General features: G+C 53.0%; 2 protein-coding genes across 2 annotated transcripts; one reads left to right on the plus strand and one right to left on the minus strand.

Moving 5' to 3' along the window:
• Window positions 1-699: 699 nt before the first annotated feature.
• On the minus strand, window positions 700-27,859 carry Padi3 (peptidyl arginine deiminase 3). Its single transcript, XM_075944758.1, has 16 exons — window positions 27,763-27,859; window positions 19,404-19,584; window positions 17,547-17,619; window positions 15,575-15,636; window positions 14,114-14,231; window positions 13,241-13,366; window positions 12,028-12,206; window positions 11,474-11,577; window positions 11,274-11,385; window positions 9,919-10,026; window positions 9,070-9,221; window positions 7,767-7,911; window positions 7,551-7,653; window positions 4,822-4,901; window positions 3,901-4,026; window positions 700-1,325 (listed from the first exon to the last, which is right to left on the minus strand). The coding sequence occupies exons 1-16, from the start codon at window positions 27,852-27,854 to the stop codon at window positions 1,092-1,094; spliced, it is 1,995 nt and encodes a 664-aa protein (XP_075800873.1). The 5' UTR covers window positions 27,855-27,859; the 3' UTR covers window positions 700-1,091.
• Window positions 2,033-2,539, plus strand: LOC142833538 (translation machinery-associated protein 7). The gene has a single exon (XM_075945061.1). It carries the CDS (start codon window positions 2,098-2,100, stop codon window positions 2,290-2,292), a length of 195 nt encoding a protein of 64 aa, XP_075801176.1. The 5' UTR covers window positions 2,033-2,097; the 3' UTR covers window positions 2,293-2,539.
• Window positions 27,860-27,865: the final 6 nt, after the last annotated feature.

Consider the following 27,865-nt stretch of genomic DNA (forward strand, 5'->3'; position numbering starts at 1 on the left):
TTAATCTCCAAAGAAAGGCAGAGATGAGACCCAGGGCATTTGCGCTTCTGCTGATTTATTGGCCGGCTGGACCCACACATCTCGAGACAGCCAAGCCCCTCCTCTCTCCCTGTATGTGGAGAGGTTCAGCTGTCCCAATGAGTCCTGCCTTGGTGGCCTCTGGGGTGGAGCTCCCTGGGGCTCTCCTGCAGGATGGGGGTATAGGCAGAAGGTGTCAGTGATCTCTTCTCCTGCACAGAGCCCCAGGCCAGTTGACCATCCCCCTCCAGACGGTGGGACCACCACAGTCAATCCGTGTCTTAGGAAAGATGTTCTTCATCTAGAAGCCAGTCTTCCTAAGCTTCAATAGCCTTCCAATCACTTCACCTCCCAGAGGATTTGGACAGCCAGGTTCTCAAACATCGGATGATGGGGAGCGTGTTAAGCTAAAAAGTGATACCTGCCATTCCCAAAGCATCTACAGGCACCCACTGTGTGACAACAGGCTCATAGAGGCACCCACTGTGACAGCTCAAGCTGGGTGGGACAGAGGCGGGTCCTGGCCAGGAACTTGCAGTGGGAATGATGGTTACACTTTGACCCTAAATGGACCCCCAGGTACTTCCTAGGGGGTGGGGTGGGTAGATTCTCTCTTGCTTATGACTTCACAACCATCCCTTATAGGGTGGAGGCTATCAGCCGGAACAAAATCCCCGGGGCCTTCCATCATAGGAAGCACAAGCCGAGTGGCTGATGAGATAATGTACCCATCCTTCCAGACCCTCAAGTGGATTGACCCACAGAGAAGTTTGGGGCTATGTGTAAATGGTACTTAGGAGCGTCCCATGGTCATGTTGGTCTACAATGAGAGTCCATTAACACAAGGCCTTTCTTTGGGGGGCACCAAGAGGACTCATGCCTGGGAACTGAACAGGCTGCAGATAAATGCAGGCGCTTCAAGAGGAAAGGCTTCTGAGGGGAATGGGGCACCCTGGGCATTCCGTTCTAGAAACTGAGAGTCTCTTGGTGCTTGTTGCTCAGGGGTCTGTCTCAGTCTCCACGGCCTGGGTGGATGCCCCATCCCAGGGGAAGGATGGGGAATGGGCAGTGACTCAGGGCACCATGTGCCACCACTTGAAGGCGAAGGGCTCCCGGCGCACATTGGTGCCACAGTGAACCTCCCCGTGCAGCATGTGGTACGGCGTGAAGTCGTCGATGAAGGTGCAGTGGAGGCCCAGCGGCTCCAGCAGGGAGCGCACCTTCTCCTCCAGGCAGCAGCGGCCATTGATGATGGGCCCGAAGGGCTTGGGGATGCCCAGGTGCTTGCCCAGCACCAGCATGTTCACCTGCGGAGCCAGAGTGGTCCCAGATCAAAGGTGAGACTTCAACATCATCTTCCCACCCTGGAAGCCCCAGGAGAGCCTGGGGTTATCTCCATGCAGCCTTGAACGTATCTGCTCTCTCATTCCTGTGTGGTGGGGGCTGGAGAGAGCCAATGAATCCAACACCCACAGAAGGATCTGCAAAGCCCAGCCCTGCGATGTCCCCGGCCACTCCCTTCCTCGTTGGTGAACTGTGGTGGCTGTCACGTTTGCACAACAGAACCCCCTACTTCCTAGGCTATCTCTGTTTGGACTAAGTTAAACAGCTAACCAAGATGAGCCAACCAGATTCTCTCTCCCAGAAAGTTAGAGTTGACATGGGGAAGAGTCTCAGTCTTTGCCTAGACAGGTCCTGCATCTCATGGCCATGTTCATCGTGGTGGTTTGAATGAGAATGGCCCCCATAACCTCATCTATATGAAGGCCTGGTCCCCAGCTAGCAGCACTATTAGGGAAGAATTAAGAAATACATTCCCGGGGCGGGTTCCAAAAAGCCCACGCCATTCCCAGTTAACTCTATCTGCCTTGCACTCATGGATAAGATGTAAGCTGTCAATTGCTGCTCCAGCGCCATGCCTGTCTGCCTGCTGTCTTGTGCCTTGTCGTGAAGGCCAGGGATTCCCCCTCTAAAACTGTAAGCCCCTATTAAATGTTGTCTTCTCGATATAGGCGCCAGTAGTAAGCTCCGTTTCCGGCTTAGGATCAGGGTCTGGAGAAGGGGGTGTCTGGAGGCGCCATGTCGGGCCGGGAAGGAGGCAAAAAGAAGCCCCTGAAACAGCCCAAGAAGCAGGCCAAGGAAATGGACGAGGAAGATAAGGCTTTCAAGCAGAAACAAAAAGAGGAGCAGAAGAAACTCGAGGAGCTAAAAGCCAAGGCCGCGGGGAAGGGACCCCTGGCCACAGGTGGAATTAAGAAATCTGGCAAAAAGTAAGCTGTTCCTCATATCTGAGATGATGGTGACCCTCTTCCATTCCTATTTAAACATCTGGATTCCCTGCCATAACATCTTTGCCATCTACAGCTAGGATGAAGTGTTATCCTGGAGCCTGTTAAACATCTGGATCCCCTACTATAACATCATTGCCACCTATAGTTAAAATGAAGTGTTATCCTGGAGCCTGTTGTACATTGTAATAAACTTTTGTAAAAAAAAATAATAATAATAAAATAAATAAAAAAAAAATAAATGTTGTCTTCTCTACATTGCCTTGGTCACGGTGTTTTATCACAATGACAGCAAAGGAACAAAGATGTTCGTGTCTGCCTGCAGAGCAGCGAAGGAGAGAGGAGCAGCGACGGGGAAACAAGCAGAAGCAGTGATGTGGACACAGAAACGAGAGGCCACGCTAAGGGCTTCCTGTCACCGTCCCCACCCTCAGATGTCATAGTGTCCTTGTGTCAAATCTCCATCGGAGCCAGCTTGGGTGGGCCTCTGCTTCTAGCCAACACAAGAACCTCAACCCTTGCACAAGCTTCCGGGAACACGTGGATTAATAACAAGGCCTCCCAGAGCATGCAGGAAGGAAGGGGAGCGGAGAAAGGCGTTGCAAGCAAGGGCAAAAAGCCAGGGAGGGACGGAAAAGAGGACTGGGTCAGGGTTAGGGCTGGGTTAGGGTTAAGGCTAGGGTTGGGCTAGGGTTGAGGTTGGGGTTACGGTTTGGGTTAGGGTTAAAGCTAGGGTTGGGTTAGTGTTAGTGTTAGGGTTATGGTTTGGGTTACAGTTTGGGTTAGGGTTGGGGTTAGGGCTGGGTTATTGTTAATGTTTTGGTAGGGTTAGTGTTTGTTTGGAGTTACGGTTAGGGTTAGAGTTAGGTTACGTTAGGGTTAATGGATACAGGCTTTGAGACTTGTGTATAAGAGCCCAGCTTGTGCCCGGGGTTAGCAGATTGTCCCCTGGAGGTGTGTTAGAAGGCAGACACACTCTCTGAGCCTTCATCAGATCTGCTTAATCAGGACATTTGAGGGGGACTTTAGGCGTTGGGGGTTTGAGATGCACACTCAAGGCTCAGAGACAGCAGAGCCAAGACTACAGTTCCATCAAAGGCACGTTTCCAGGAATACCTCTGGTATCTCCACTCATATCTCAGAGTGCTTGCACTTTGTCTCATTTGTGGTCTGACCACTTAACCCTTCATCATACAGAGCAGGTGGTTGGTAGATTCCCTCAGAGCAGTGGGGAGAGTTTCTCCTCAATGGAGGACAGAGACAACTCTTAACCATCTCTATTCCCCTTGGGACATCTGCTTCTGTGTGGGGTGATGTCAGCCGAATTGGGCATGACCCCTCAGCTCCTGGGTAAAGCCATGTGCCTGCTCACATGATTCTGTGTAACTTTTCCTCATGCCATAGATGTGAACTAGGCCTCATCCTTCATGGGCGGCCATAGGAAGCCACAATGTCAGCCTGGGCATCCTGGGACCCTGATTCTCCTCATCACCACCTGTTGCTCACCACAGTTCCACTCATGAAGGCAATCGAATGTCTTCCCCTAGAACTGGGTCTCAGAGCTCATCCGAGGATGCTCAGGTGGGGAACTCACCAAGTCGGGGAAGAAAGCCACAGCCTTCCTCCTCTCTGTCTTGAAGAGCTGTGGGATATCAATGATGTCGCAGTCAGAGAGGCCCAGCTCCCTCTTCAGCACCTCGCGGTTCCAGTCAATACAGCTCTGTGGGTTGGTAAGGGACCAAACTGGAGAGACCTCACCAGTGTGGCTGAGGCAGGTGTGCAAGTGCCCACCAGCCTAGATCCCTCCCTCCCATGTCCTGTTCTTCTGTCTGAGCAAACACTGAGAACACTCCATCCTAGCCCCAACTTAGGCGATCTCATTCAATACATGGTTTAAGATTTCTGTTGACTTTAAGTTTGTGTGTGTGTGTGTGTGTGTGTGTGTGTGTGTGTGTGTGTGTGCCTGGATGCAGTACCCTTGGAGGCCAGAAGAGGGCATCAGATCCCCAGGCCACCCTACACTGGGCTCTTGGGGCCACAAGCCTTGCTGTTATTCTCATGTTTCCTTTTCTTTCAGTCCACTCCATCTGTCTCCATCTGCCCCCTTCTTGCCACCTTCACTGCTCCCCCCCCCCCACCCCGCGCCTTGAAAGCTGCCCTCTGGCTGGGTAGGTTGCACTGCCTTTGCTCACTGACTTATCCTAGCCTCTTCACTGTGTCTTCACACGGTCCCAACTTGTGACCATATAACAGGCCATACTTGCTGTAGACGCTGACATTCTTCCTGGGGGTTGAGCTGTATCTTTCTCATTGCTTATAGCTCTGGGTGCTCATGGCCCTGCCTGTATTTCTCAGATGCACAGGGCTCACAGCCTTCCCCCAGGTTAAAGGAGGGTCTGGGCCTGTTTCAACCTGACTGACCTTTTGTGAACTGTGGGTCCCAGATGTCTGCCTTGGCTCTGACTCCAGTCCTGTCCACACCCACATTCCACCTACAGCCCCATGGCCTTTATACCTGTGCAAACTTATTGAAGTTGATAAGGTTCTGGTTGGAAAGCACCTGATTGATGGAGATGGTCTTGACCCGCCTGTCGCCTACGAAAGAGACAAAGAGGCCTGGGGGTTCTAGCGCAAGGCAGTATGAGGGCCTCCCGCTCTGGAGACCAGAGGCCATGTTCATAGCTGCTGGTATGCTTGAGTCAACGGCTCCTCGAGTCTCCTGAACAAGGGGTGGGCAGCATTTGCGAGAGCTTAGCCTAGCCAATCGGCACATCTGGAGGATGAAGAGGCATTGGAGGAGTCTGGTTGCTGGGGGTAACGAACTGCAGAGTTTTACTTGAGTTCATTGAAGGTGGTAATGACTAATTGGGACTAACCTGGGCACTCGGTAGTGGTTCCTCTTCCTCCAGCTCCTGGGGGAGAAGCTGGCTCTGTTGCTGGCCCTCACCCCGGGGCTGGGGTTTATGGGTTCTCTAGGCAGTGAACCAGCCAGTCCCAACAGGCTAGGAGTCCAAACCAACAAGTTTTGGCTTGCTTTTTAGGAGTGACTTCAGGCCTAGCTTTTCTGCCCGCTCAGTGGAGGCCATGGAGACAGAACTGGTCAGGGGAGCAGAGTTTGCAGCACCCCCAGCTGCCAGCTTACCAAACCCTGATCGTGAGGCTGAAAGGAAGCTCCTCTGTGGTCAGTGCCTCATTCCCCTGTACTCTGCTAGGGACGCGTCATTACTGCCACCTGACTGACAAGGGAACTGAGGCTCCAGGTGCTCAGGTGACTTACCTAAGGTCCTATAATAAGGGCTTGGGGGGCCCTGGGAGCCAGGTGCTCCTAAGGGACTTCTAAACCCTCGTTTAACCTGGGAAAACTAGGGATGCCAGCCATGAGCATCCGAGGGTTTGGAGGGGCAGAAGAGGGCTCCTCTGACCTACACACATAGCTGTAGGTCCCATGTCGCCACCTGGAGGCAGACAGTCTTATTACAGCCAGCTCTGTGGCATCTTTTGTGAGGCCCTGAGGCCAGCACCTCCTCCCTCTGAGCCTCAATTAACAGCAGATTCCACTCAGCACCCCACCCCACCCCACCCCTGGGGCCTGTCAGGATCATCAGGATAATGTCTGTGATACCCCAAACCTAGGCCTGACACTCTTGGGGCTCTGAATAAGCCACAGCAGCCTGGCCTGGTGTGTCTGCAATTGGGGGGTGTGGTTGCTGCATATGGCTTATCTTCCCATCTGGGCAGGTTGGACTAACTCTGGTCTACCTACTGTTCAGGGTATTTTTTGGTTTTTGTTTGTTTGTTTTTTGGTTTTTCAAGACAATGATTCTCTGTAGCTTTAGAGCCTGTCCTGGAACTAGCTCTTGTAGACCAGCCTGGCCTCAAACTCAGAGATCCGCCTGCCTCTGCCTCCCAGGTGCTGGGATTAAAGGCATGCGCCACCACTGCCCGGCTAGGTTTTTTGTTCGTTTGTTTTGTTTTATTTTTAAGATTGAATTTGGGTTCAGAGAAGTCTCACTAGGGTCTCTGTGGAGCAATGGCTTAGGGAACACAGTCGCTGTTTTATTTTCTGGGCCTCAATGCTGTGCTCGGAGCAGGGAGACCTAACAAACCGAGCAGGGCTCTTGGAAGCAGATTTGGTCCAGGATATTCTCTACCTCCCACGTGGCCGAGAAAATGTAGGACTTTAGTGCCCAAAAGAGCTTTCTTTGATTTTATTTGTTTTTGGTTTACTGAGCCAGGGTCTCACTAGGTAGCACAGGCTAGCCCCACACCTGTCCTTACCCTGACTCCATCCCGATGCTGGGGTTCCAGGCCTGCACCATGTCCAGCCGGTCCTGTCCATCTAAACTGCTCCATTTTGAATAATGAGAGCACAGGCTCCTCATTCAAAAACAGGGTGAGGAAAAGCCTCGCTAAACACACGAGAGTAGAAAACACTCCTTCCACAGTCTCTCTTGACTCATCATAGTGTCCAAAATTTGCTAATTGACAGGGTATCTGTGGGGGCAGAGTGGCCCTTCGCAACCCTGAGGCCTGTCTCTGATGTGGTGGCATGAGAGACACACTCTGCTGGCATGGGGTGACTCACTGAGCCAGGCACCTCCCTTGCCACAGGCTCACCACCTCAAGCAGCCACCACTGGAGGTGGCCAGACTGCCACAGCCTCCTGGCAAAGATGCGCCGGCAAGGGGCTCCTCCCACCAAGGTGCCCTTCGGCTGCCCCTGAAGGGCAAGGGCAGTAGATGCCAGGCTGTAGGTCATCCTCCCCGCCCCCCAAACCCAGGCCCTGTTGCAGGTGAGGGCACAACTCCATTCCATGATGACCAGGGAAAGAAGGCATGGTAGCTGGGGCTTCAGAAGCAGGGTAGAGAGCAGCAGAGAGCTCCTCCGAGAGACAGAGGCCACTGGTGGAGGCTCTGGGGCACCAGCAGCTTTGCAGACCTGTCACACTTCATTTAAAATCAAACCAGTGACCAAAGAGCGCTAAACCTGGGCTCTGGGACCTTCTAAGGGGAGGCATGATGGGACATCCCTGGGCACACCTGGCCTCACCTTCTTCTCCATACCCTCTGCCCTGTGTTCATCTTAGCTCTGCCCCCACGCAGGCAGTGTCGTCATGAGGAAACATTCCTAAATTTTGGGGGTACCACTTGGCTTTAAAATGCTCATTCCTTTCTGAAATCATGGGGTGCTCAATTCAGGAGAGAGACAATGCTGTTTGGGGGGGGACTTGACATCTTTACTCACCAATGACCCCCTCAAAAAGGAGGGACCTGCCATGGCCCCACTTCTGTTTTTCCTGGAACAGCCTGAAGCAGGCAGCGGGGCTGGCCAGGAGGAGCCGGAAGCCCTGTGTGTAAAGAGCAGGTACAGCTGAATTCATGGCCTTATGTACCCACCAGCTCCAGCCCAGCCCCAGCCCCAAACTCTCAAGGCTGCCAAGACGTGTCCACAAGTCCTTACCTTCCTGTCTGGGGCAGGGACAAAGCTCAGAAACTCATCCACGTGGCCCACAGCCAGCCAATCCACAAAGAGCTCCACCAGGGGTTGCACCTTCTGGGCATGGAGGAAGTTTCGCACTACCTGGGTGACTCTGCGGCCTCTCGACCTGGGCCAGGGTTAGGAAAAGATGCCAGAATAAACACACACTCGGGAAGAAACAGAATGGCCAGATGGCAGCTCTCCCCAGTATCTTACTCCAAAATGTGCTCCCAGGAGTAGTGGCACAGACCTAACATTCTAGCATTTGAGAAGTTGAGGCAGGAGGATTGCAAGTTCAAAGTTAGCCCAGGATAGATAGTGAGTTCCAGGCCAGCCTGAGCTACACAGCAAGACTTTAATGTCAAAACAACATATTACTTTATAAGCAGGAAAGACAATAAGGCATGTTTTAATATTCCACGCAGGGTGGGTTCTGGCAACCACACTTAGCACAGGCTAGCCACGTGAGGGGTCCTCAGAACCACGTTCTCCAGGACACTGAGTCACGCTATCCCTACTCTTGTCTTGGTTCTCACATAGTGGGGTTAGTTTACACTTCTCTGGCAGCCTCAGTTTCCCCGGATGTCAGCGGGAGAGGTCAACAGGGCCGTCCCAGCGGGTCTCACCATCCTAGAACTTTCTGTTCAAGCATTTACAATCCATCCTTCTTTTGCCTTCTGGAAAAATTACTACAGAGAGGTCTCATTGTCTTCTCTCTAGCCTGACTCAGGACTCATCCATTATGTGACGTCATCTGTTCTAGTGGCTTTGCTTGACCGACTGTGACTATTATCTCCTTCTCCATCATCAACCTGTATCACGTGCAGAATACACCATGTGTACATGTGTGCGTGCGTGTGTGTGTGTGTGTGTATGTGTGTGTGTGTGTGCATTAGGGCTACTGTCATCTCAACTCACATTTTACTTAACGCCTCTCCTGCTCCAGAAAAAGACCCACCGTTTGTCATTTCCACCATCTTATGAACAAGGTTTAACTTAAATGCTGTTTTTCTCTATGCTACCAGCTGCTTACCACATATTTATGTCATAGAGACTTCAGTCTAACCAGAATGTGGTGTGTGTGTGTGTGTGTGACTCGATCTCTCTGGGCCCCTTATAGAGGGAAGGGTTGACTTGACTTAATGACATCTTAGGTCCCTGCTCACTCTGGCCTGCTCCGAAGGTACTATCTGACTTCCCAGGGTAAGTGCAGAGTGGCCCACCCCACGCAGGACGTCCCCGCTCTCCACCCCCAGCAGCACCAATTTCAGCCGGAGCCTCTCACCCAGGCAGGTTGCCCCCAATGAGGATCCTCCCCAAGGGGTACTCCTTCCCATTGGCCACCACGGGCGGGCTGACCTCCAGGTTGCCAAAGGAGTCCAGGCCACTCACGGAGTTGTCTCGCGGTTCCCGAGTCACATAGCCGAAATCTAGACCCTGGTAGGGAAAACTGAGTCAGGCAGGGTCAGAGTGCCAGGAAGAACCTGCACGTGACAGGCTCTGAGTCCCTAAAAGATGGGGTGGGAGTGAGCTCCCATTCTTCAGGTGGAAATACTGAGTCAGAAATGGGATAGGTCTGGTTGTATGTCACTTGTGCAAGGGGGCCCAAGTTGGGAAGTATTCAATTGCCAGGTCTGTGGTGGGCCTGTCAGGCTGGTGTCATTCTGCTAGTCACAGACCACAGACTGTGTACCCTGAACAGATAGAACCTTCCTGGTAGACAACTATCACCGTGATGATGACAGTCGCTTGCAAAGCTGTTCCTGTCACTGAGGAAATAGAGGCTCTGAGAGGGACCTAAGTCTGACAATATCACACAGCATGTAGATGACACAAAGCTTTACCCGAGGTGCAACCCACTCCCCACCCCCCGCTGATCAGCAAAGAAAAACACCTAGCACTCTATCACATGAGAAGCAGAGATAAATGCGCACTTTAGTGTACGTCTATCCCATATAAGTGTGGGATAGGCTTACACCAAACTTAATTGCCTCTTTACAAATGTCACCGGCCCTCTTTCAGACAGTAACTGGCCAGCTGTCCTTCCTACAGACCAGGTTCCCTGTATACCCTGGGTGTCCCTGGGGATGTGTCTTCTCAGTCCCTAGGGCTGCAATGCCCCCCCCCCACTCACCAGGATTCTTTTGTAAGGAAAACCCTGCAGCTCCCCATTCCTCGGCGAATCAAAGACCACGGGCAAAGTCTTGTGCGGCGCCTGCACATAGCCCAGCTCCATCTCATCCTGCAGATGGGAGAGAGGCCATAGCTGTGACAGTCAGCAGCATCCCCAAGTGCTGGTTACTGAGCTCTTGGGGAGGGCGGCTCCTAGGTGTGAGCTGTTCTCTGCTCTTTGAGATGGGGGAACCGGCAAAGTGAAGGGGGTGGGGGCTGGGTTGCCTATGAGAGTCACATAGGAATAAATGAGAAACCAGACTTCGGGGTGTGCCGGTGCTGGGGCTGGGCGGGGTGGGCACAGAGGGAGACGCAGCATGGCCTGAGTTCAACACACAAGACTAAACCTCAGAGCTTGTCCCTTCCCAGAACCACTGCCCTGGCCCAGGGAGCAAATGAGGTTCAGTCTCCTGCCTCCTGCCTCCGGGTCTTGGCACATGCTAGTCCTCTGTCAGGACCTCCGGATCCCATCCCACCTGATGATCCAAGTCCCAGCCTTTGTCAGCACAGGGGCCGGGTGTTCGTGGCATGAGCTCATCAGCAAACACCCAGGTGTGATTACAAGAGGCCAGAGAAGAGGAAATGACGCTGTGCAGGGCCTGAAGGGAAAGTGCCTGGGGAAATGGCCAACCGCGTACATTCCCCATAGTCCCAGTCCAGCTCACTCAGAGGCTCCTTCACTGGACCCTCCCTCCTGGGCTTTTCCTTGGAGGATCCTCCCTCAAGGCTCTCCACCAGAAGCCCCGCCCCTGACCCCTCCCTTCTGTTTCTTTTTTCCTTGGAGGATCCTCCCCCATGGCTCTCCACCAGAAGCCCTGCTCCTTGGAGCCCACCCCCAATCCATTATTTTCCCAGAAGAAACAATAAAGCTTCCTCCAGTCCCCTCTGGCACTCTGGTACCCCCTTATATCCTGGACTCTAGGGATTCTGAAACAGTCATTTACCACAGCGGGGCTTCCCAGCCCACTGCAGCTGACATGTTGGACCAGACTGTTCCCTGTGGGGCTTACCTTGGCAGTGGAGTTTTTAGTGACAGGATGGGATTCTAGGTGCTAAAGGCTGGTCCCTCTCCTCCACCCCATGCAACAACCACAATGCCTCCAGATGGTACCTAATGTCCCCTTGAAGGACAAACTGCCTCTCAGCTCAGCTGTTGCGGGCTGGGTAGTGTGTGGCCTCTGCCACCTTACCTAGAGGCCTGCCTGTCGGAGAACTTTTGGAACTAGGACTCTATGTCTGGAGCCAGAGAACCCTGGATCCTCTAGGGTATTTCCTTGTAGGATGCTATCCTAGCGGGGCAGCCTGTGACGCTGTTACCTGGATCCAGCGGTCATTCCGATTCTCCGCCTGCGGACAGATGGTGAGTTTGCAGCCTGCCTTCCTGGCCAACTCCTCCACGGCTTCCACGAAGCACGTGTTATTTCTCACCCTGTGAGCGATCCAGGAGGAAGGAGGAACTCAGAGCTGGGGCTCAGGAACAGAGCCGACTCCAAGGCTAGGACTCCACCCAGACTTACCGGCACACGTACACCTCCAGGGGCGGCAGGGTGCTGGGTGTCATGATCCAGGGCGCCACCCGGAACACCACAGTATCAGTGAAGATTGGGGTCTCGGAGAAGTCCTTCATAGGAGGACCAAGACAGAGAGTGCTGGACTCAAGTGTCTGGTAGCCAGAGGAGACTACGGGTTCTCTGAAGCCCCTCCTCTAGGGTCCTCAAGAATCCCCTGGCTAGGGCTTTAGATGTGGCTCATCTGGAGGGAGGAGTGCTTGTCCAGCATCCAAGTCCTGGGATCTATCCCTACCATTGCATAAGAGAGGAGCATGGCAGTGTATTCCCAAAATGCTACCACTCAGGAGGTGTAGACAGCCGGGTTAGAAGTTCAAGGTCATCCTTGGTTAGCATGAGCTTAAGACTGGGCTATAAGAGACCCTGTCTCAAAACAAACAAATGTTCCTTGACTCTCTAGAGGATTGACCAGTAAGATATTGAAAGGGCATGAGGCCTTTAGCTCCAGTGATGTCCACATCTGCCAGGAACCTTCATCTCGCCCTCTGCTGGGCCACCCTTACCTCATTGGAGTCATCCAGCAGGGTGACATGGAAGGAGATGAGCCCCGGGAAGCCCGCATCAGGGAAGGAGAGGCCTTCCACAAAGAAGCGCTCCTCATCGCCGTTGAGGCGGGGTACCTCGTAGGACACCTGCTTCGGGCCCAGAACACACCTATAGGACTCGCAGGAATCCTCGGGACCTAGGAGAAGAGCATTGGCTGCGGCTCTTGGGCTGCTCAGGGAATGTGAAGGTCTCAGGAGAGTTGAGCAGTCTCGCCTAGGTACAAGGCAAACAGCCTTTCAAAGGAGCCCTTCCTCTCCTACCCCCAGAGAAAGAGAAAAGAAGGCATGGTGGGGAAGGACGCTCTTTTCTAAGAGACAAGGTAATGTTACCCTAACCCAGCATGCTGCCTCTCGCCATCTTTCCTATAAGAACGTGCAGACAGGGGTTGGAGAGACAGCTCAGTGCTTAAGAGTGTTTGCTGTGCTCGCAGAGGACTCAGGGTTCCGTCCCCTGCACCCATGCTGGAAAGCTCACAACCACCTGTAACTCCAGCTCCAGGGGATCTGATGCCCTCTCCTGGCCTCCCTGAGCACGGGCACATGTGTGTAATACCCTTCCCCCACAGTGTACATAAATAGAAATGAATCTAAAAATACATAAGTGCAAATCTCATTAAGAAGCTCCACTTCAACCGGGTGGTGGCGGCGCATGCCTTTAACCCCGGCACTCCAGAGGCAGAGGAGGAGGACCTCTAAGTTCAATGAGGCCAGCGCGATCTACAGAGCAAATTCCAGGACAGTGAGGGCTACACAGAAAAAATCCTTTCTCTAAAAACCAACACCAAACCAAATCAAACCAACCAACCAAAACCCTCCACTTCAGGAGTCTAGTAGAGAAGCCCGCTCTGCAGGCTGCAGGCTGCAAGGGCAATGGCTTAATCTGTAAAGTTGCTCGATGTACAAGCAAGAGAACCCACTCAAGTCCTGTGCCCAAAACTCATGTTTAAAGAGCTGGTGAGGGGCTCTGACTCAAAAATGAATAGGACAGTACCTGAGGAATGATACCTGAGGCTGTCCTCTGGGATCCACACTGCATGTACGTACAGACACACACACACACAAACACACCAGTCCAAACGTCTGATTGCTCTGCTACCAGGGCATCACTGGAACCTGAGCTGAGATGCACATCTACCCGAAGCGGTTGGCTGGGTGCCCAGGATGCACTTACCACACACGTGGAAGACCCGCGACCGCTCCGCATCACAGCTGGAGGTGTGGAGGATAAGTTTGTGGTCGTCAAAGAGGGCCTCAGGTCCCTGGGTCCGTAGCACCATGAGGGACATGTCTTCCAGATCTGTGAAGTGAGACAGAGGGAGCTGACTGACAGCTGCTCCAAAGGGCACTGGGTGTCCAGAGCTGGGGACCCCAGTCTCAGCTCAGGGAGATTCTAGAATCTTCTGGTGTGAGCGAGAGAGGTCTCTGTGCATCTGTGCACATGGGACACTGCCCTGCTTCGTGTCCTCTTTGTGGTCCACATATCCTCATATGCCCAGAGTAGAGTTGAAGGCCACCTGGGCATCTTACTGGGCAAGCCATCCCCTTTCCATCTCCAGGGGATGCCTCCTTCAGAAGGCAGCTCCTATGAGCATAACACAGGATCACACTCCAACACAAGTCAGAGATCCAGTGGGAAGGGGTCTGGACGTGGGGTTGGCAGCCCACGGGCTGGATGTGCAATTTGCAGGACCCTTCTAACCTGTGAGCCTCAGCCCTCTCCTCTTTAAACTGGGGTAATGACACTCACCCCCTTGGAAGATTAAAGAAAGATCTGGGGGGAAGGGCCTTGCACACAGTAGGTACTCAAACAATGCCAGCAGCCCCTTCTTTCCTACAGGAGGAGAATACTGGGTGCCCCAGCATGAGGGCCACAAGTACTGGGGACCGCGATGAGGATAGCCTGGCTGTGTTCTGAAGAATCTCATGGTGAACTCTGACCCTCCCCTGTCCACCTTCAGAGCCCCTCCTGGGGGAAGGGATGCCTGTGGGGGAACTGAGGAGGAACCCTGGGTATCCAGAGACTGGGCTGCCCCAGCACACTCACCTTGCAGGCAGCTCACATGTTGGTCACAGTTATCTTGGGCATTACAGCCCACATCATCCCGGTCACAGTTCACCAGCAAGATGGCTCCGTACCCATCAGGCCCCCACACCCATTGCCTCTGTCAATGAGAAAACACAGCTGGCAACAGGGACTCCAGCCAGACCAGGGCAGGCCTCCTACTCTGTACTTCCGGCCGGCCTCCTGGTCCTCCACTCTATCCTGTGAGAAGTACACTTTCATCAAAGCAACCACTGCTCCGTAAACATTATTAAGTCCAATCTACAAGGCTGTCATCATGGCCGGTTGTGAGGAGCACTCCTGTTCTCCATGACCTTCTTTCTTTATGAGTAACTTTTTTATATTTATTTATTTATTATGTATACACTATTCTGCCTGTGTGTAGGTCTGCAGGCCAGAAGAGGGCACCAGACCTCATTACAGATGGTTGTGAGCCACCATGTGGTTGCCGGGAATTGAACTCAGGACCTTTGGAAGAGCAGGCAATGCTCTTAACCACCGAGCCATCTTTCCCGCCCCTTAACTAGTTTTTTTTTTTAAGATTTATTTATTTATTTATTATGTATACAGTGTTCTGTCTATCTGTATGCTTGCTGGCCAGAAGAGGGCACCAGATCTCATTTGCAGATGATTGTGAGCCACCATGTGGTTGCTGGGAATTGAACTCGGGACCTCTGGAAGAGCAGTCAGTGCTCTTAACCTCTAAGCAGTCTCTCCAGCCCCTGGAACTAGTTCTTATAGACCAGACTGGCTTCGGACTCACAGAGATCTGCCTGCCTCTGCTTCCCGAGTGCTGGGATTAAAGGTGTGCGCCACCACCGCCCAGCATGGGTAACTTCTTGACTCTTCTCTCATCCTCCTACCAGCTCAAGTGCCTATTTTTGTCAATAAAATATTATCAGAACACAGTCCATGATTACCCTATGCATTAACTGGCTTTTTCATAGCCAGTTACAAGGCCTGAAGCATTTACAATCAGACTTGTATTTATTTAGTTAGTTTTTTCAGGGGGGGGTGGTGCTGAATAGTGTTTCTCTGAATAGCCCTGGCTGTCCTGGAACTTGCTCTGTAGATCTAGCTGGCCTCGAACTCTGAGATCCACCTACTTCCACCTCTTGAGCTCTGGGATCAAAGATGTGCACCACCCCCTCCTGGCAAGGCTTCTGTCTGTCTGTTTGTCTGTCTATCTGGTTTTATAACCCTTGACCTATTTTATAAACCTAGAACTTTCTCCTCATCAATCAAGGATAGCCCAGGATTGGGAACATCATATTATGGTTACATTTGCTGATGACTCCAGCCATGCCTGGTCCTTGTCTGGCTACCTCAACCTTGAGTCAACTAGGAGGAAGGGGGACACTCATATGGCCTCGCCCCTCTGACCTGGAGCCCAGGAACTCCATACCTGCTGCCCCCGGTTCTGAGGCTCAATCAGAAGCCTACCTTATCCACGAAGCTCCTGTCCTGCCGGCCATCACAATTCATGTCACAGTCCAGGGTGATGTCTGTCGGGAGGCGGCAGCAAGTGAGTCCCCATGCTAGACATCTGGGGCCAGGTAGATGAGGGCCCCAGGAGACACCCACAGGTTGGGGCCTTGGAGTGTCCCATCCTTGGACAAGGGAAGGGGTTTTGGGGAGGAAGGAGGGTCATAGAAAAGAATGGACCAAAGACTGCCCCTGCAGGAAGGTTTCCTCAAAGGTAACACATTCTGAAGCCCCCAGAACCCTTGCTGTGTGGAGGGGCACAGTGGCACTGAGCCCAGGTGGCTGGGGACAGTCTCCATCTACATGAAACTACTTCAGCTCCTCGGGATGGAGCAGTGAGCTCGGATTTTGGTGTCAGAGGACACGGGTGTGAAGCTGGGCTTGGCCACCTCACTACACAGCCTGGGGAACGCTGCCTTGGCATCGCCTCTCCCCCTACTCCAGGCCATTTTCAGTCTTCCTCTCTGGAAACCAGAAGGTTCTTAAGGTGCTAATAGTGCAGTGCATAAAGGAGACAGTGTGTGTGTGTGTGTGTGTGTGTGTGTGTGTGAGAGAGAGAGAGAGAGAGAGAGACAGAGAGACAGAGAGACAGAGAGAGACAGAGCCCAAGAGAACTCGGGGGATCTTATTCACCAATCACGGCGATGAGAATGGGGGAATCTCACTGCCATTACGCGGGTAGAAGCAGCCCCACACAGAAGAACAGATGCGGAGGGATCCCAGCTACAGAAATCCGACAGCCTACCTTGCTTTGCTACCTGTGCTTGACTATAAGCCGTATAGAAGATAAAGGGATCACAGCAAAAGACAGTATAAGAGTCACTGGGTCGGGGGTGGCTCTGGGGGCTGACCATATTCCCAACCTGACCTCAGTGACTGATGTGCACAGTTGGGTGCCTGTGGTGATTTTTGGTTTTGCTTTTGAAACAGGGTCTCACTATGTTAGCTCTGGCTAGCCTAGAACTTGTTATGTAGATCAGTCTGGCCTGGAACTCAAGGAGATCTGCCTACTTCTGCCTCCCAGTGGTGGGATTAAAGGCTTGTGCCATCATACCTGGCTTCCATCTCATCTTTTTAAAAATATTTATTATCATTATCATTATTATTATTATTATTAATGTATACAGCGTTCTGGTTGCATTGCCTGCACGCCAGAAGAGGGCACCAGATCTCACTATAGATGGTTGTAAGCTACCATGTGCTTACTGGGAGATGAACTCGGGATCTCTGGAAGAGTAGCCAATGTTCTTAACCTCTGAGCATCTGTCCAGCCCCTCCATTTTATCTTTTAAGGCAGGATCTCTCGCTGAACCTGGAGCTCAATGATTGCTAGCCTGGTTACCCAGCAAGGCTCTAGGGTTCTCTTGTTTCTGGTCCCAATGCTGGGATTACAAGCACAGGCCAGCATGCTCTGCTTTTATCTGGGTGCTATAGATTCTAGCTCAGTTCCTCACACTTGTTCAGCAAGCACTTTACCTATCTCCCTCGGCCCTTCATCTCTATGTTTGAATTTTCTAATGTGTGCTTTCTTTTTCAATTTAAAAAATTAAAAAAAAAACAAACCCACTTGCTCTGTGTGTGTGTGCGCGTGCCTACAAATGTCCCTGGAACCAAACCCAAGTGTTTGCAAAGGCCCGGAGGGTATACTACTATAAGAGCTTCTAATCACTTTTTTTAAAATAAAAGTTGGGCGGTGGTGGCATACACCTTTAATCCCAGCACCTGGGAAGCAGAGGCAGGCGGATCTCTGCGAGTTTGAGGCCAGCCTGGTCTACAAGAGCTAGTTCCAGGACAGGCTCAAAACTACAGAGAAACCTTGTCTCAAAAAACCAAAATAAATAAATAAATAAATAAAATAAAAATAAAAACGAAGGTCATCAGCAGCCCTCATGGGGCTCCCTGGCCACACCCTCAGACTTGCCCAGCTTACCCACACAGGTGAGGTAGAGTACCGCATAGGCCAGGGGCAACTGCTCACGGCTGGAGTGGTAGGCTATCTGAACCTGCAGAGAGACATGCTCAGTGTTACATATATGTCTTACAGAGAGGCCCATGGGACTTGGTGGGCAGGGGAAGGACCCTCAGCTACCTCTGGCACTGTGCCAGCTCCCCTTTAAGTCCTTAGGTCATTTATTCCTACCCCTTGGCATGTCTGTAAAAGTGGGCACCATCTGTCCTTGGTCCTACTTTTACCAACAAGTACCTGGACTCGAGTCCAGCATCTCTCGGCCAACTTACAATGCCTATCTGAGCTGCCTCAGTTTCCCCACCCTTTCTGACCAGAACTGGAGATCCTTTGAAGTTGGGACCTGCGTGGGCCCCCATTTTGCAGGTGATAAAACTCAAGAGCCCCACATTTGACCTGACCGTGTTTGTCACTCACTGGTCACAGACGCAAACTGCCCATGGGCTCTACCGTGTGGCCTGGTTTCAGATCTCATATTTGCCCATCGTGACTCTCCCGGGTCAGTTTCTGACCTTCTCTGGGCCTCAATTTCCTCAACCATAAAGTGGGGGATAATGATGGTTTCTACCCCATAGAATGGGTTACAGTCAGGTGGATTAAAGGGGCAGAGAATGTGGGGGTTCATCACAGCTGGCCCGGGTTCAGCTTCCAGCCACTATAAAGGGTATAGATGGAGGTGACCATTTTGGGAAGCTGGTGGCGGCAGCTCTGTCACTGACCCTTTGACCTGTTCTTCTCCCTGGGGCATGCCCTGCAGACACATCCTCCTTCATCTGGGTCATAGTGTCAGGACCCTGTGGAGTCCACCGAAGCCTCAGCCTGGGAGTCCCGAAATTCTGCACCAGTTTCTCACAGGTGGGGAGGAGAGGAGCACCTTCCTCATGCCTACTGGCCCATGAGCCCGAGTTCAGGATTGGGAGTACCCACACCGCCTCAACCTGCAAAGCACCAGGTGGGTCCTCCGCAGTCTGGCAGGTCCTATGGCCCAGCCCCAAGGACTCTGTGGTCCTCACCAACTTGGATACTCACTAGGACTTAAGACATTAGAGAAACCACACTCCTCAGCCTTTATTTCTTTCTCTGAAAAATGGGTTCATTGAGCCTAGGGCAGAAGCCAGATTCAGATGGGGAAATGGGAAGAAAAGTCAGGGAGGCAGCCAGATGTGTGGGAATCCTTCTGTTCCCTATCTCAATGGGCCCCTTGAGAGCTACTTGGTGTCCCATATAGGGGAGGGGGCCAGCCCATGACATATGGGCTATCCAGGGCTTAGAAAAGGTCAGTGATCCTTAAAGGGCTAGCTCCCCCAAAACACTGCCCTTGCAGGAATGTCTCCCTGGTCTCAATCAGTCATTCAAGGGAATAACACCAGCCACCAGCTCAAGGGCCAGTCATTTCTTCTGTTTTAAATCTCTCCTACCTTTTAAATGGGGGCAGGAAGAGGGTGGATGGGAGGGAGGTGAGACCCATCAGGGACTGTGAGCTCCTGGGTACCAGTTTCCTCCCATCCCCGCTCTCTCCTCTATCCAGAATAGCAGAATCCCCCTGAAACTGAGGTCCAACACAGCAGGACTTCGCTAACTCCTCCCCTCACGGGGGCTGGTTAAGCAGGAGAAGACACACAAGATCCATCCCCACCCACCCTGGGAGCATGACTGGAGTGGACCCACACTACAGATAGACACATTGAGGTGTGAAGTCTGGACTGGTAAATTGCAGAACTGATATCCACACCCAGCAATGTGACCCTCAGGTTGAGTACTCCACCTTGGAGCTGTGGCACTCTACAGAAAGAAGGGGTGCAGGGCTAGGGGTGAGCTCACATGACTGTCATTGAGGTGATTGCTAGGGGAGTTCATGACCACGATGATCTCCAGCCCCTCGTTGAAGCACCACCGCCTGGTTTCGGCTCTTTCTCGGCTCCTCGTCATGCTGGGAGACACGTAGATGTCCACGCCGGGTGTCCCGTAGACCTCAAACATGGCTGTGCCCTCAGGAACCGCCCTGAGAAGAGTGGGGGATCCATGGGCAATGTGACAAGAACTCGCACAAACATGTGAGCTCCAGCCTCATGCCCTCCCCCAGGGAAGCCTTTCCCAGGCCGCTCACAGCAAGGTCTGGGCAGTAAAGCCCAGGTAGGAACCACACAAACTCACGCACACTCCTGTGCCTAAGTGTTGAGATCCAATACCTCACCACCATCCGGCTCATTTGGGGCTGGTGATCATACACACACACACACATACACACACACGCATACACACATACACATCACACTCACTCACATACACACACTATTCACACTCACACACATACATACGCACACACACACAGCAGAAAGACTCAGAGAGATGGAGGAATCAGACAGACATGAATTGGGCACAGTGGTGCACATCTTTAATCCCAGTACTCAGGAGGCAGACAGGTGGACCTCTGCAAATTTGAGACCAGACTGGTCTACAGAGCTAGTTCCAGGACAGCCAGAACTACATAGTGAGACCCTGTCTCAAATCTCCAAAATAAATAAATAAACCAGAAAAAACAGAAAAAAAACCCCACAAACAAAGAAACAGAAAACAAAAACACTGCTAGTCACTTGAGCCAAGGAGGAAGGGCTCTCTTGCACCCCACGGAGCACCCCATTCTCAGAGGCAGCTGGCTTCCAGTAACTCAGGCAGCTGTTCAGATTTCTACAGCGGGGCCCACCACCATGCTTGGTCTTGTGTCCAAAGAAAGGGCTAAGGTGCCTTGACACCTTCCTGATGTGAAGTCCTTTGGCTCAGAGGCCCCAGTCTCTTCAGCTCAGCACCCCAGGGCTCTTCCCTGTCAGTTACTGGGAGTCCCTAGGGAAGCTGGAGACAGTTTGGCTGGGAGGGACACACAAAGGTGGTGGCTGCAGCCGCCGGCACACACTGCAGCCTCGGCAGAATACTAGGCAGTGCCAAGGTCATAATCAGCGGTAGTTGGCGCTCTCAGGGTCCCATTTCAGCCAGGTGACCTTGACTAGTCACCTAGAGAGTGGGATAATGACACGCACTTGGCCAGCCTCCTGGGAAATCAGGAGGCTCAAGTGTATTAATAGCCATGAGAAGCTTGGAACATCCCTGCGCAGGATACGGATGGGGCTATTAAGATGAATTACGGAGCAGGCTGAGGAGGATGGAGACAGCTCCGAGAGTGAGCTGAGGTGATTTGAGATGCGGCTGAGGAAAAGGGGGCTTCCTTCACGCTGGAGCCTCGGGAGGCCAAAGTTAGACTGTGTTGGATTGATTCCCGCTCTAGCCATTCTTGAGAGGGGTGGTGAGGCAAGGTGATTAAACCAGGGGTCCCTGCAGTCAGGAAGCCCGGCGTTCAAATCCCAGCCCACTGCTCACACCTGGAGGATAGGATGCGGCCTCCTCAGCAGCCCGCTCTATCCAGTTGGGATGACAAGGGGGTATAAGGAGTGGGCGTGGCTGTAAAGCAGTCAGAACAAAAGTCAGAACTGTTGTTTCTCTATCGACTTAGCGGCAGCACCTGAATCTAGTATAACTCCCTTCTGCACCCGCCTGGCGGGATTTCCAGTCCTTGGCGCTGACTCAGCCGAAGACACCAAATGTAGGTTTTTTTTTGTTTGTTTGTTTGTTTTAAACTAAGTTGCTATTGTTCTATTCACCAATAAAGATCCAGGAGTCAGATGTGGGGGTGAAAACCTGCTAGATCAGAGAGGCTGAGAAGCAACCACCTGACCTTCCTTTTTGACCAGAGACCCAGCAAGAGAGCAGCTCTCCACCCATCCCAAACCAAAAAAAGACTGAGAATCTCTAAGCCCCTCCCTACTTCTTCCTGTGAGACTCTCTATCCATATTCCTGGGTCCTTCAGCCTCTCTATGACCAATTCTTGTCAACTAATCACTGGCTCTTCCCCCTGATCCAAGGTTAATTTTACTAACATGGTCTCAGAGTTTCAGAATGTCATCAAATATCCCTCAACACACAATCTTATTTTAATGCCCAGGGAAACTGAGCCAGGCCAAAAATAAGACTTCAGACCCCCATCCAGGGTTGACGCCCCAGCATGGAAGCTGTGTGTTGGGATGGCCAAGGTGGCTACCGGAAGGAAGGAGAACCTGGGCCAGTGAGCAGATGCCTTTTTCCAGAAGTTAGGAAGTGCCTGGAACCTCTCTTGGGCAACACTCTTCCTTGGGCCAGGCCTCCATGACTGACAGCGAGGCAAATCCCACAGCTTCCAGATGACTGTAGGCCATTTCTCCTAGCCCGAGTGAGTTCGTTCACAGTCCTCCCAGGTCGCCTGAGTGTGGCCATGCACACAGCGAGGTGACCAGCCTTGTAGGAACTAAGGTATGTTTCCAGGGACATGGAACATCCAAGGCTAACACCTAGGCAGGGGCTGGTGAGCTGGCTCCACAGGTAAGGTGCTTCTCACCAAGATCAGTGACCTGAGTTTGATCCCTTGCCTACATGCTAGAGAGAAGCGACTCTTCCTGAACATTGTCCTCTGACCTCCACCTACACCATGTGTTCTGTCCCCCACACAAATGAATAAAAAACAAAGATAATAATATATATATATTTAAAAAAAACTGGGCAGAGTTGGGCCGGGGTGGCGTGTGCCTTTAATCCCAGCACTCGGGAAGCAGAGGCAGGGGGATCTCTGTGAGTTCAAGGCCAGCCTGTTCTACAAGAGCTAGCTCTAGGACAGGCTCCAAAGCTACAGAGAAACCCTGTCTTGAAAAGCCAAAAAAATAAAAACAAACAGAAAAACCACCCTGGGCAGTTCTTGAAAATGGGGACAGCTCGTTTATCCTACAGGTGGCAGTCCTGGGACCTCACGGACAAAACTCCCAGTGCCAGGGTGCTGCAGAGACCTGGTCAGCAAGCCCTTCTGATGGCTACTGATGCCTGAGCCTCGTGGCAAAGGGACTGTCTAGAAACGCTGGCACAAGGATGACTTGGGACGAGACTGCCCCGTCCTGGGAACCCTCAGCCAGCTCTTCCTCTGTGCTCTTGTCCCCTGCCCACTGTGAGGATAACACTGGTGACTTTGATAAGTGAAGCTGCACGCTACCATCTTGCTTTGGGGAAACTGAGGCTCACGGGTGACTTGTCCAGAGTCAAGCGGTTGTTGACAGCTCCTCGTTCTGTGGCTTAGCTGTCCTGTCCTCAACCCCAGGTCAAGCCGTCCCCTCCGGCTAAGGTTCTGGCCTCCAGAACAAAACTGCTGATGAGAGGTTCTGGTGTTAAAAACAGGAAAAAAACAGACGCCGTCCCCTCAGCACTGGCCCGTGGCGATAGAGACCACAGTTCAAACAACACAGGCTCAGAGTGGCAGTTTCAATTAGCAAGGGCCCCAGATCCCCCTACTCTGCCAGATTTGTTCATAGAACTAGGCCCAGGAAACTCTGGGCCCATCTGACCCCACATCCTGACCCCACCCTGATCTGGTCCTGGGCAGTGGTGGCCACACTGATCCTTCTCCAAAGACTGAATGGCTCTGAGACTCCTGACTCGCTTCTTGTTGAGTGCTCTGAGCTCCTATATTAGAGCCTACACGTGGACAGAGGAGCCTGTGGTGGACAGAGGAGCCTGTGGTGGACAGAGGAGTCTGTGCATGGACAGAGGAGCCTGTGGTGGACAGAGGAGCCTGTGGTGGACAGAGGAGCCTGTGCGTGGACAGAGGAGCCTGCAGCGGACAGAGGAGCCTGCACGTGGACAGAGGAGCCTGCACGTGGACAGAGGAGCCTGCACGTGGACAGGGGTGTCTGCGCGTGGACAGAGGAGCCTGCAGCGGATAGAGGAGCCTGTGCGTGGACAGAGGAGCCTGCACGTGGACAGAGGAGCCTGCACGTGGACAGGGGTGTCTGCGTGTGGACAGAGGAGCCTGCAGCGGACAGAGGAGCCTGTATGTGAACAGAGGAGCCTGCACATGGACAGAGGAGCCTGCGCGTGGACAGAGGTGTTTGCACATGGACAGGAGAGCCTGCAGTGGACAGAGGAGCCTATGCGTGGACAGAGGTGTCTGCGCGTGGACAGAGGAGTCTGCGCTGTTGGTCCAGGAGGCTCTAAGGCCTCAGAGAAGAGCTCAAAAGGAATTTTTTCTTTCTTATTTTTATTTTCTTTTTTAAAAAGGATGATTTATTTATTTATTATATCTACAGTGTTCTGCCTGCATTGCCTGCAGGCCAGAAAAGGGCATGAGATCCTATCATAGATGGTTGTGAGCCACCATGTGGTTGCTGGGAATTGGACTCAGAACTCTGGAAGAGGTCAGTGCTCTTAACCTCGGAGCCATCTCTCCAGCCCCAAAAGGCACTTACTAAGACAACCCTTTCTGGTTTCTTCCAGGAAACTGAGGCCCAGGGAGGAGGAGCCAGTGGTTCAGGATGACACAGGGCTCCTTCCTGGCACCACTGGGCAGCTCATCAGTGCCATGAGTTGTCTGCTCTCCCACCTAGGGGAGCAGCGTCCAAGTCGCTCAACAAACGAGCAGGGCCAACTTCTCCATTTGTGTATGACGAGACCCAAACTGCAACTGGGGTGTGGGGATGGGGAGGTGCTGGTGCTGAAACCGGGAACTTCCAGCACAGAAAGATGTGCTTTCCCACTGCAAGGCACCCCAGCCACACACACTGGCCTTGGATATATGGAGCCAAGGAGGACCTGGAGCTTCTCAGTCTCTTGCCTCTACCTCCTGAGTTCTGGGATTAAAGGTGTGCTCCATCACCACCTGGTCCAGCAGTACTTTTTAGATGTCCCACATGACTCAAAGATTCAGCGGGGGGGGGGGGGTAGAGACACGCCGCTGCTGAGAGGAGGGCTGCCACCTCATCACCAGGTGTGGTCACTTAAGACACTTGCTCGCAGAGAACAGCTTTCTCGGGGAAGCCTAGGGCGGCTTCCCGTTGACGGAGACATTCCTAGTGGATCTCACTCGTGGTTCATTCCCCACCCTCTGGCTTTCCCAAGAGCTGCTTCTGGGGCTGGCTCAAAAGTGACTGAGATCTACCTGAAGGTCAAGGCGCCTGGGCAGGTTCAGGAGAGGCCAAGAGGCACCTGTGGCTACTGCCCCACTGCAGGTGTGCAGACCAGCCCCACCTCTCTCCCTGAACATCCACGCATGGGGCCCTCAAGTCCCACCACCCCACAGTACCTTGCCATCACAGTCGTCGTGAGCTGTTTGGGTCTCAAGGACTGGTTTCTATCTCAGCTCATTTCTCTATACCTGCGTAAGTTCTCCCACCCACCAGGCCTCAGTTTCCCTGTTTAGAAGAAGGGATGGGTGAGCCCCAGAGGCTGCCACTGGGCCAGCTTGGGGACTGCTTTCCACACTCATATGTGACATGTCATAAAGATGGCAGCTTCCCAGACAAGCAGTCCCATGAGCAGCTCCAGGGGACAGACACCCAGAAGTGAGTCACATGGTAGATGAATGGTTGACGGTCGCTTTCAGCCTGTCTCCCCGCCTCATTGCAGCCTGCGACTGTGGCCCCGGTAAGCCACTAGCTGTTCCAGAACCTCCTTCTTCCCAGTGTGAGGCAGCCTTTCTTTCTCTGCCTCCAAGGCTGAAGTTTCAGCCTCACTCCTCAGCCCTGAGGAGGGTCCTTGTGAGGGGCTTGTGAGAGCCTAGGGAGGCTCCTGCACCTCACAGCATAGAATGGGCCAGCCTTGTGCCCGAGCCTTACCATGCACGTGGGAAATGGACGTGAATCAACACCTCAAGTTGCCTAGAGGAAGAGATGAGGCCCGGAGTCTCACCTCCCTTCCCTGGCTGCTCAGGAACTGCTCCTGGATGCCTCTCATGTGGCCAGTCAAAGTCTGCTGAGCCCTCTCTATCCTGCCTCAGCCTTCAGGCTCCTCCTCCAGGAAGCCCACTCTGATTGCTCAAGTCATGCTGTTTCCTCTTGCATCTATTCCTTCATCCCTTACTGTGTCCTAGCCAGATGGTACAAGGCAGTTTGGGAACACCCGAAACTTTCCCTAGGATCAGCACAGAGTCATAAAAAGATGGCGGTGATAAGGATGGTGACAGAGAGGATAATAAAGTGTTTTGTGCACGCTAGCATTGGCTCAGTACTCTATATTCCACATACCAGCCATGCCCGCCTCCTCTTGTCTCTTCAAAGGAAGGACCAAACAGTTCACACGGCCTCCGACCTCTCTGCCAACTGGCTGTGTGACCTTGGACAGGTTAGTTAACCTCTCTGGGTCTCTCTTTTCTCATCCATGAAGTGGTGAGAGCACCCTCTACCCTTTGGCTCTGCTAAGCTCGGTTATCTGGGTAAAGTTGGTGCCCACTATATCACCGACCCACTAACAGCCTGGTGCCCACCACTTTGCAGAGCTGGAAGCAGAGTCCACAGGGAAAGTTCTAAGATGAGGCGGATGGGAAGGACCAAAGTCAGGGCTGAGTCACCACCCTGCATCTCCTGGCTTGCAGGCCAGGCCAGGGCTTTGGGAAGAGCCCTCCAAGATGTCCAGTCTCGCTCCCCTTCCAAGATACTTCTGTAGCCTTCACTGGACAGCAGCCTGGCCTATGCTGGAACTCCTCTCCCAGGTAGGTCCCCTTCTGAGAGTCCCCAGGCCTGGGCATGGGCTATTACTCAAAGGCCACGTTAAGTGTGTGAATAAATGAGGTACGCCATTTCCCAGGGGGATTGGCCATCAGGGTGAGCGGACATCCTGGAAGCCCTGCCACCACCCACGCTGTCCCATCCCCAGTCTTCCAGGTGAGTCCTCGCCATTGCCCATCTCATTCACATCAACAACCTTAGCCGCCTGCCTCTCACCCAGCCCCTCCCCCATCCTTGAAGGCACCTCTGAGGGGAGGAGGAGGAGCCATCCCCAGCTTGGACGGGTCAAACCGGAGACTTATCTACCCACCGGGCACAAGGCAGCTGGGTAGTGAGTCACTTCCATGGGCACACAGCCCCAGAGCTGGCCATGGCGCCAGGCAGCATCCACCCCCTCCTGTCCTGCCTGATTCTTCGGAGGCCACAGGCTCCCCTCTGCACAGCCCACAGCCCACCTACCCTCAGCTAGGCTTTAGCTCTTGGTGTCCAGTTCATCCAGACTTGGTTATTTCCTGTGATTGGCAGCTCACTCCCTATCCTCCACACCTGGAACCTCTTTGCTTCCAACCAAGTTCACGCCACTTTTTAGTTCTAGACATTTGTTCTCAAAGGGTGTGAAACTTTGGTCCCTGAGGCATTTCTGACAACTAGAGACATTTTTGGCTGACCCAGAAAGGGTTGGAGCACCGCTGGCCCCTGGTCAGTGGAGGCCAAACATGACCCTCAGTGTTACAGCGTGTGGTATCATCTCACAAGGACTTTCTGGGGTCCCAGTGCCGTAGTCAAGTCCAAGAAGGGGCAGGGAGGTGAGAGGTGGCACCATGATCCCAGTATCCTTGGAATCTGTCCCCAGCTCAGTCTCAGCGCTGAGACTCAAGAGCCTAAGAAGCCAGACTTGTTCCTACACCCACTACCCAAACACCCTGGAGTGTGAAGGCTCAGCCTGGCGTAGCAGGCACAGTGCGTAGGCGGCGAAGAGCCGGTGATGGTGGATCTGAAGCCCCAGCACTGCCGTGGCTGGGCAGCTGGACGTGAAGTCTTCAGCAAGTCTGCAGTGGGCTTCAAGCCCAGCTTTGCTCCCTGGTGACTGTGTGACTGGGGCTAACCCTCTCTGTGCCTCCACCAGCACTTAGTGACCAGCACCATGTGAGACAGTGTTAAACCGAAGGGCTCTTGTCAGGGTGGCATTTGAGAAGTCTGACCAGCTCCGGGGACGGAGCATAGCACCTTAAGTGCTACGTGATGATGTGACCTTTAAGAAATGACTTAATTCTCCCCATGCCCATAAGCCCAGGAGCTGTAGGACAATTGTGGGCTGTAGACAGGCTGCCCAGCCTCTCTTGAGCACCCCTAAAGAGAGAAATGGGCCCATGGCCCCAGACCCCTCTAAGGCCCTGGATGGAGTTCAGTTCTGCAGGTCTCACCTCCCTGGTTCAAGAACCCTACTGAGAATCTGGCTGACAACAGCAAGGACCCAAGCTTCCTCAGTGGGCAGTTGTTTCAAGGTTAAGGCTAGGAACCAGGCAGCCAGGCCCACCCTGTGCCCTGAGGAACGGCCACACAGCTCCTAGTGATTCGCATGAAGAACCCCAGACCCTCCGGGGTCTCTTACCCATAGATGTCCACGATGGTCTCAACACCTGCCACACACACGGCGCTGGTAGGGTGTTCAAGCGACACACGCACAATCCTCTGCAGAGACATGCCGGCCTAGG

Source organism: Microtus pennsylvanicus, chromosome 13 (assembly GCF_037038515.1).
Source record: "Microtus pennsylvanicus isolate mMicPen1 chromosome 13, mMicPen1.hap1, whole genome shotgun sequence".
In the NCBI taxonomy this organism is placed as follows: domain Eukaryota; kingdom Metazoa; phylum Chordata; class Mammalia; order Rodentia; family Cricetidae; genus Microtus; species Microtus pennsylvanicus.

Coding starts and splice junctions, on each gene's coding strand:
- LOC142833538 (XM_075945061.1), top strand. CDS start 2,098: ATGTCGGGCCGGGAAGGAGGCAAAAAGAAGCCCCTGAAACAGCCCAAG.
- Padi3 (XM_075944758.1), bottom strand. CDS start 27,854: ATGTCTCTGCAGAGGATTGTGCGTGTGTCGCTTGAACACCCTACCAGC. Junction 13,367..14,113: donor ACATGTGAGCTGCCTGCAAG/GTGAGTGTGCTG, acceptor CTCACTTCACAG/ATCTGGAAGACATGTCCCTC. Junction 4,027..4,821: donor ACTTCAATAAGTTTGCACAG/GTATAAAGGCCA, acceptor ACCAACCCACAG/AGCTGTATTGACTGGAACCG.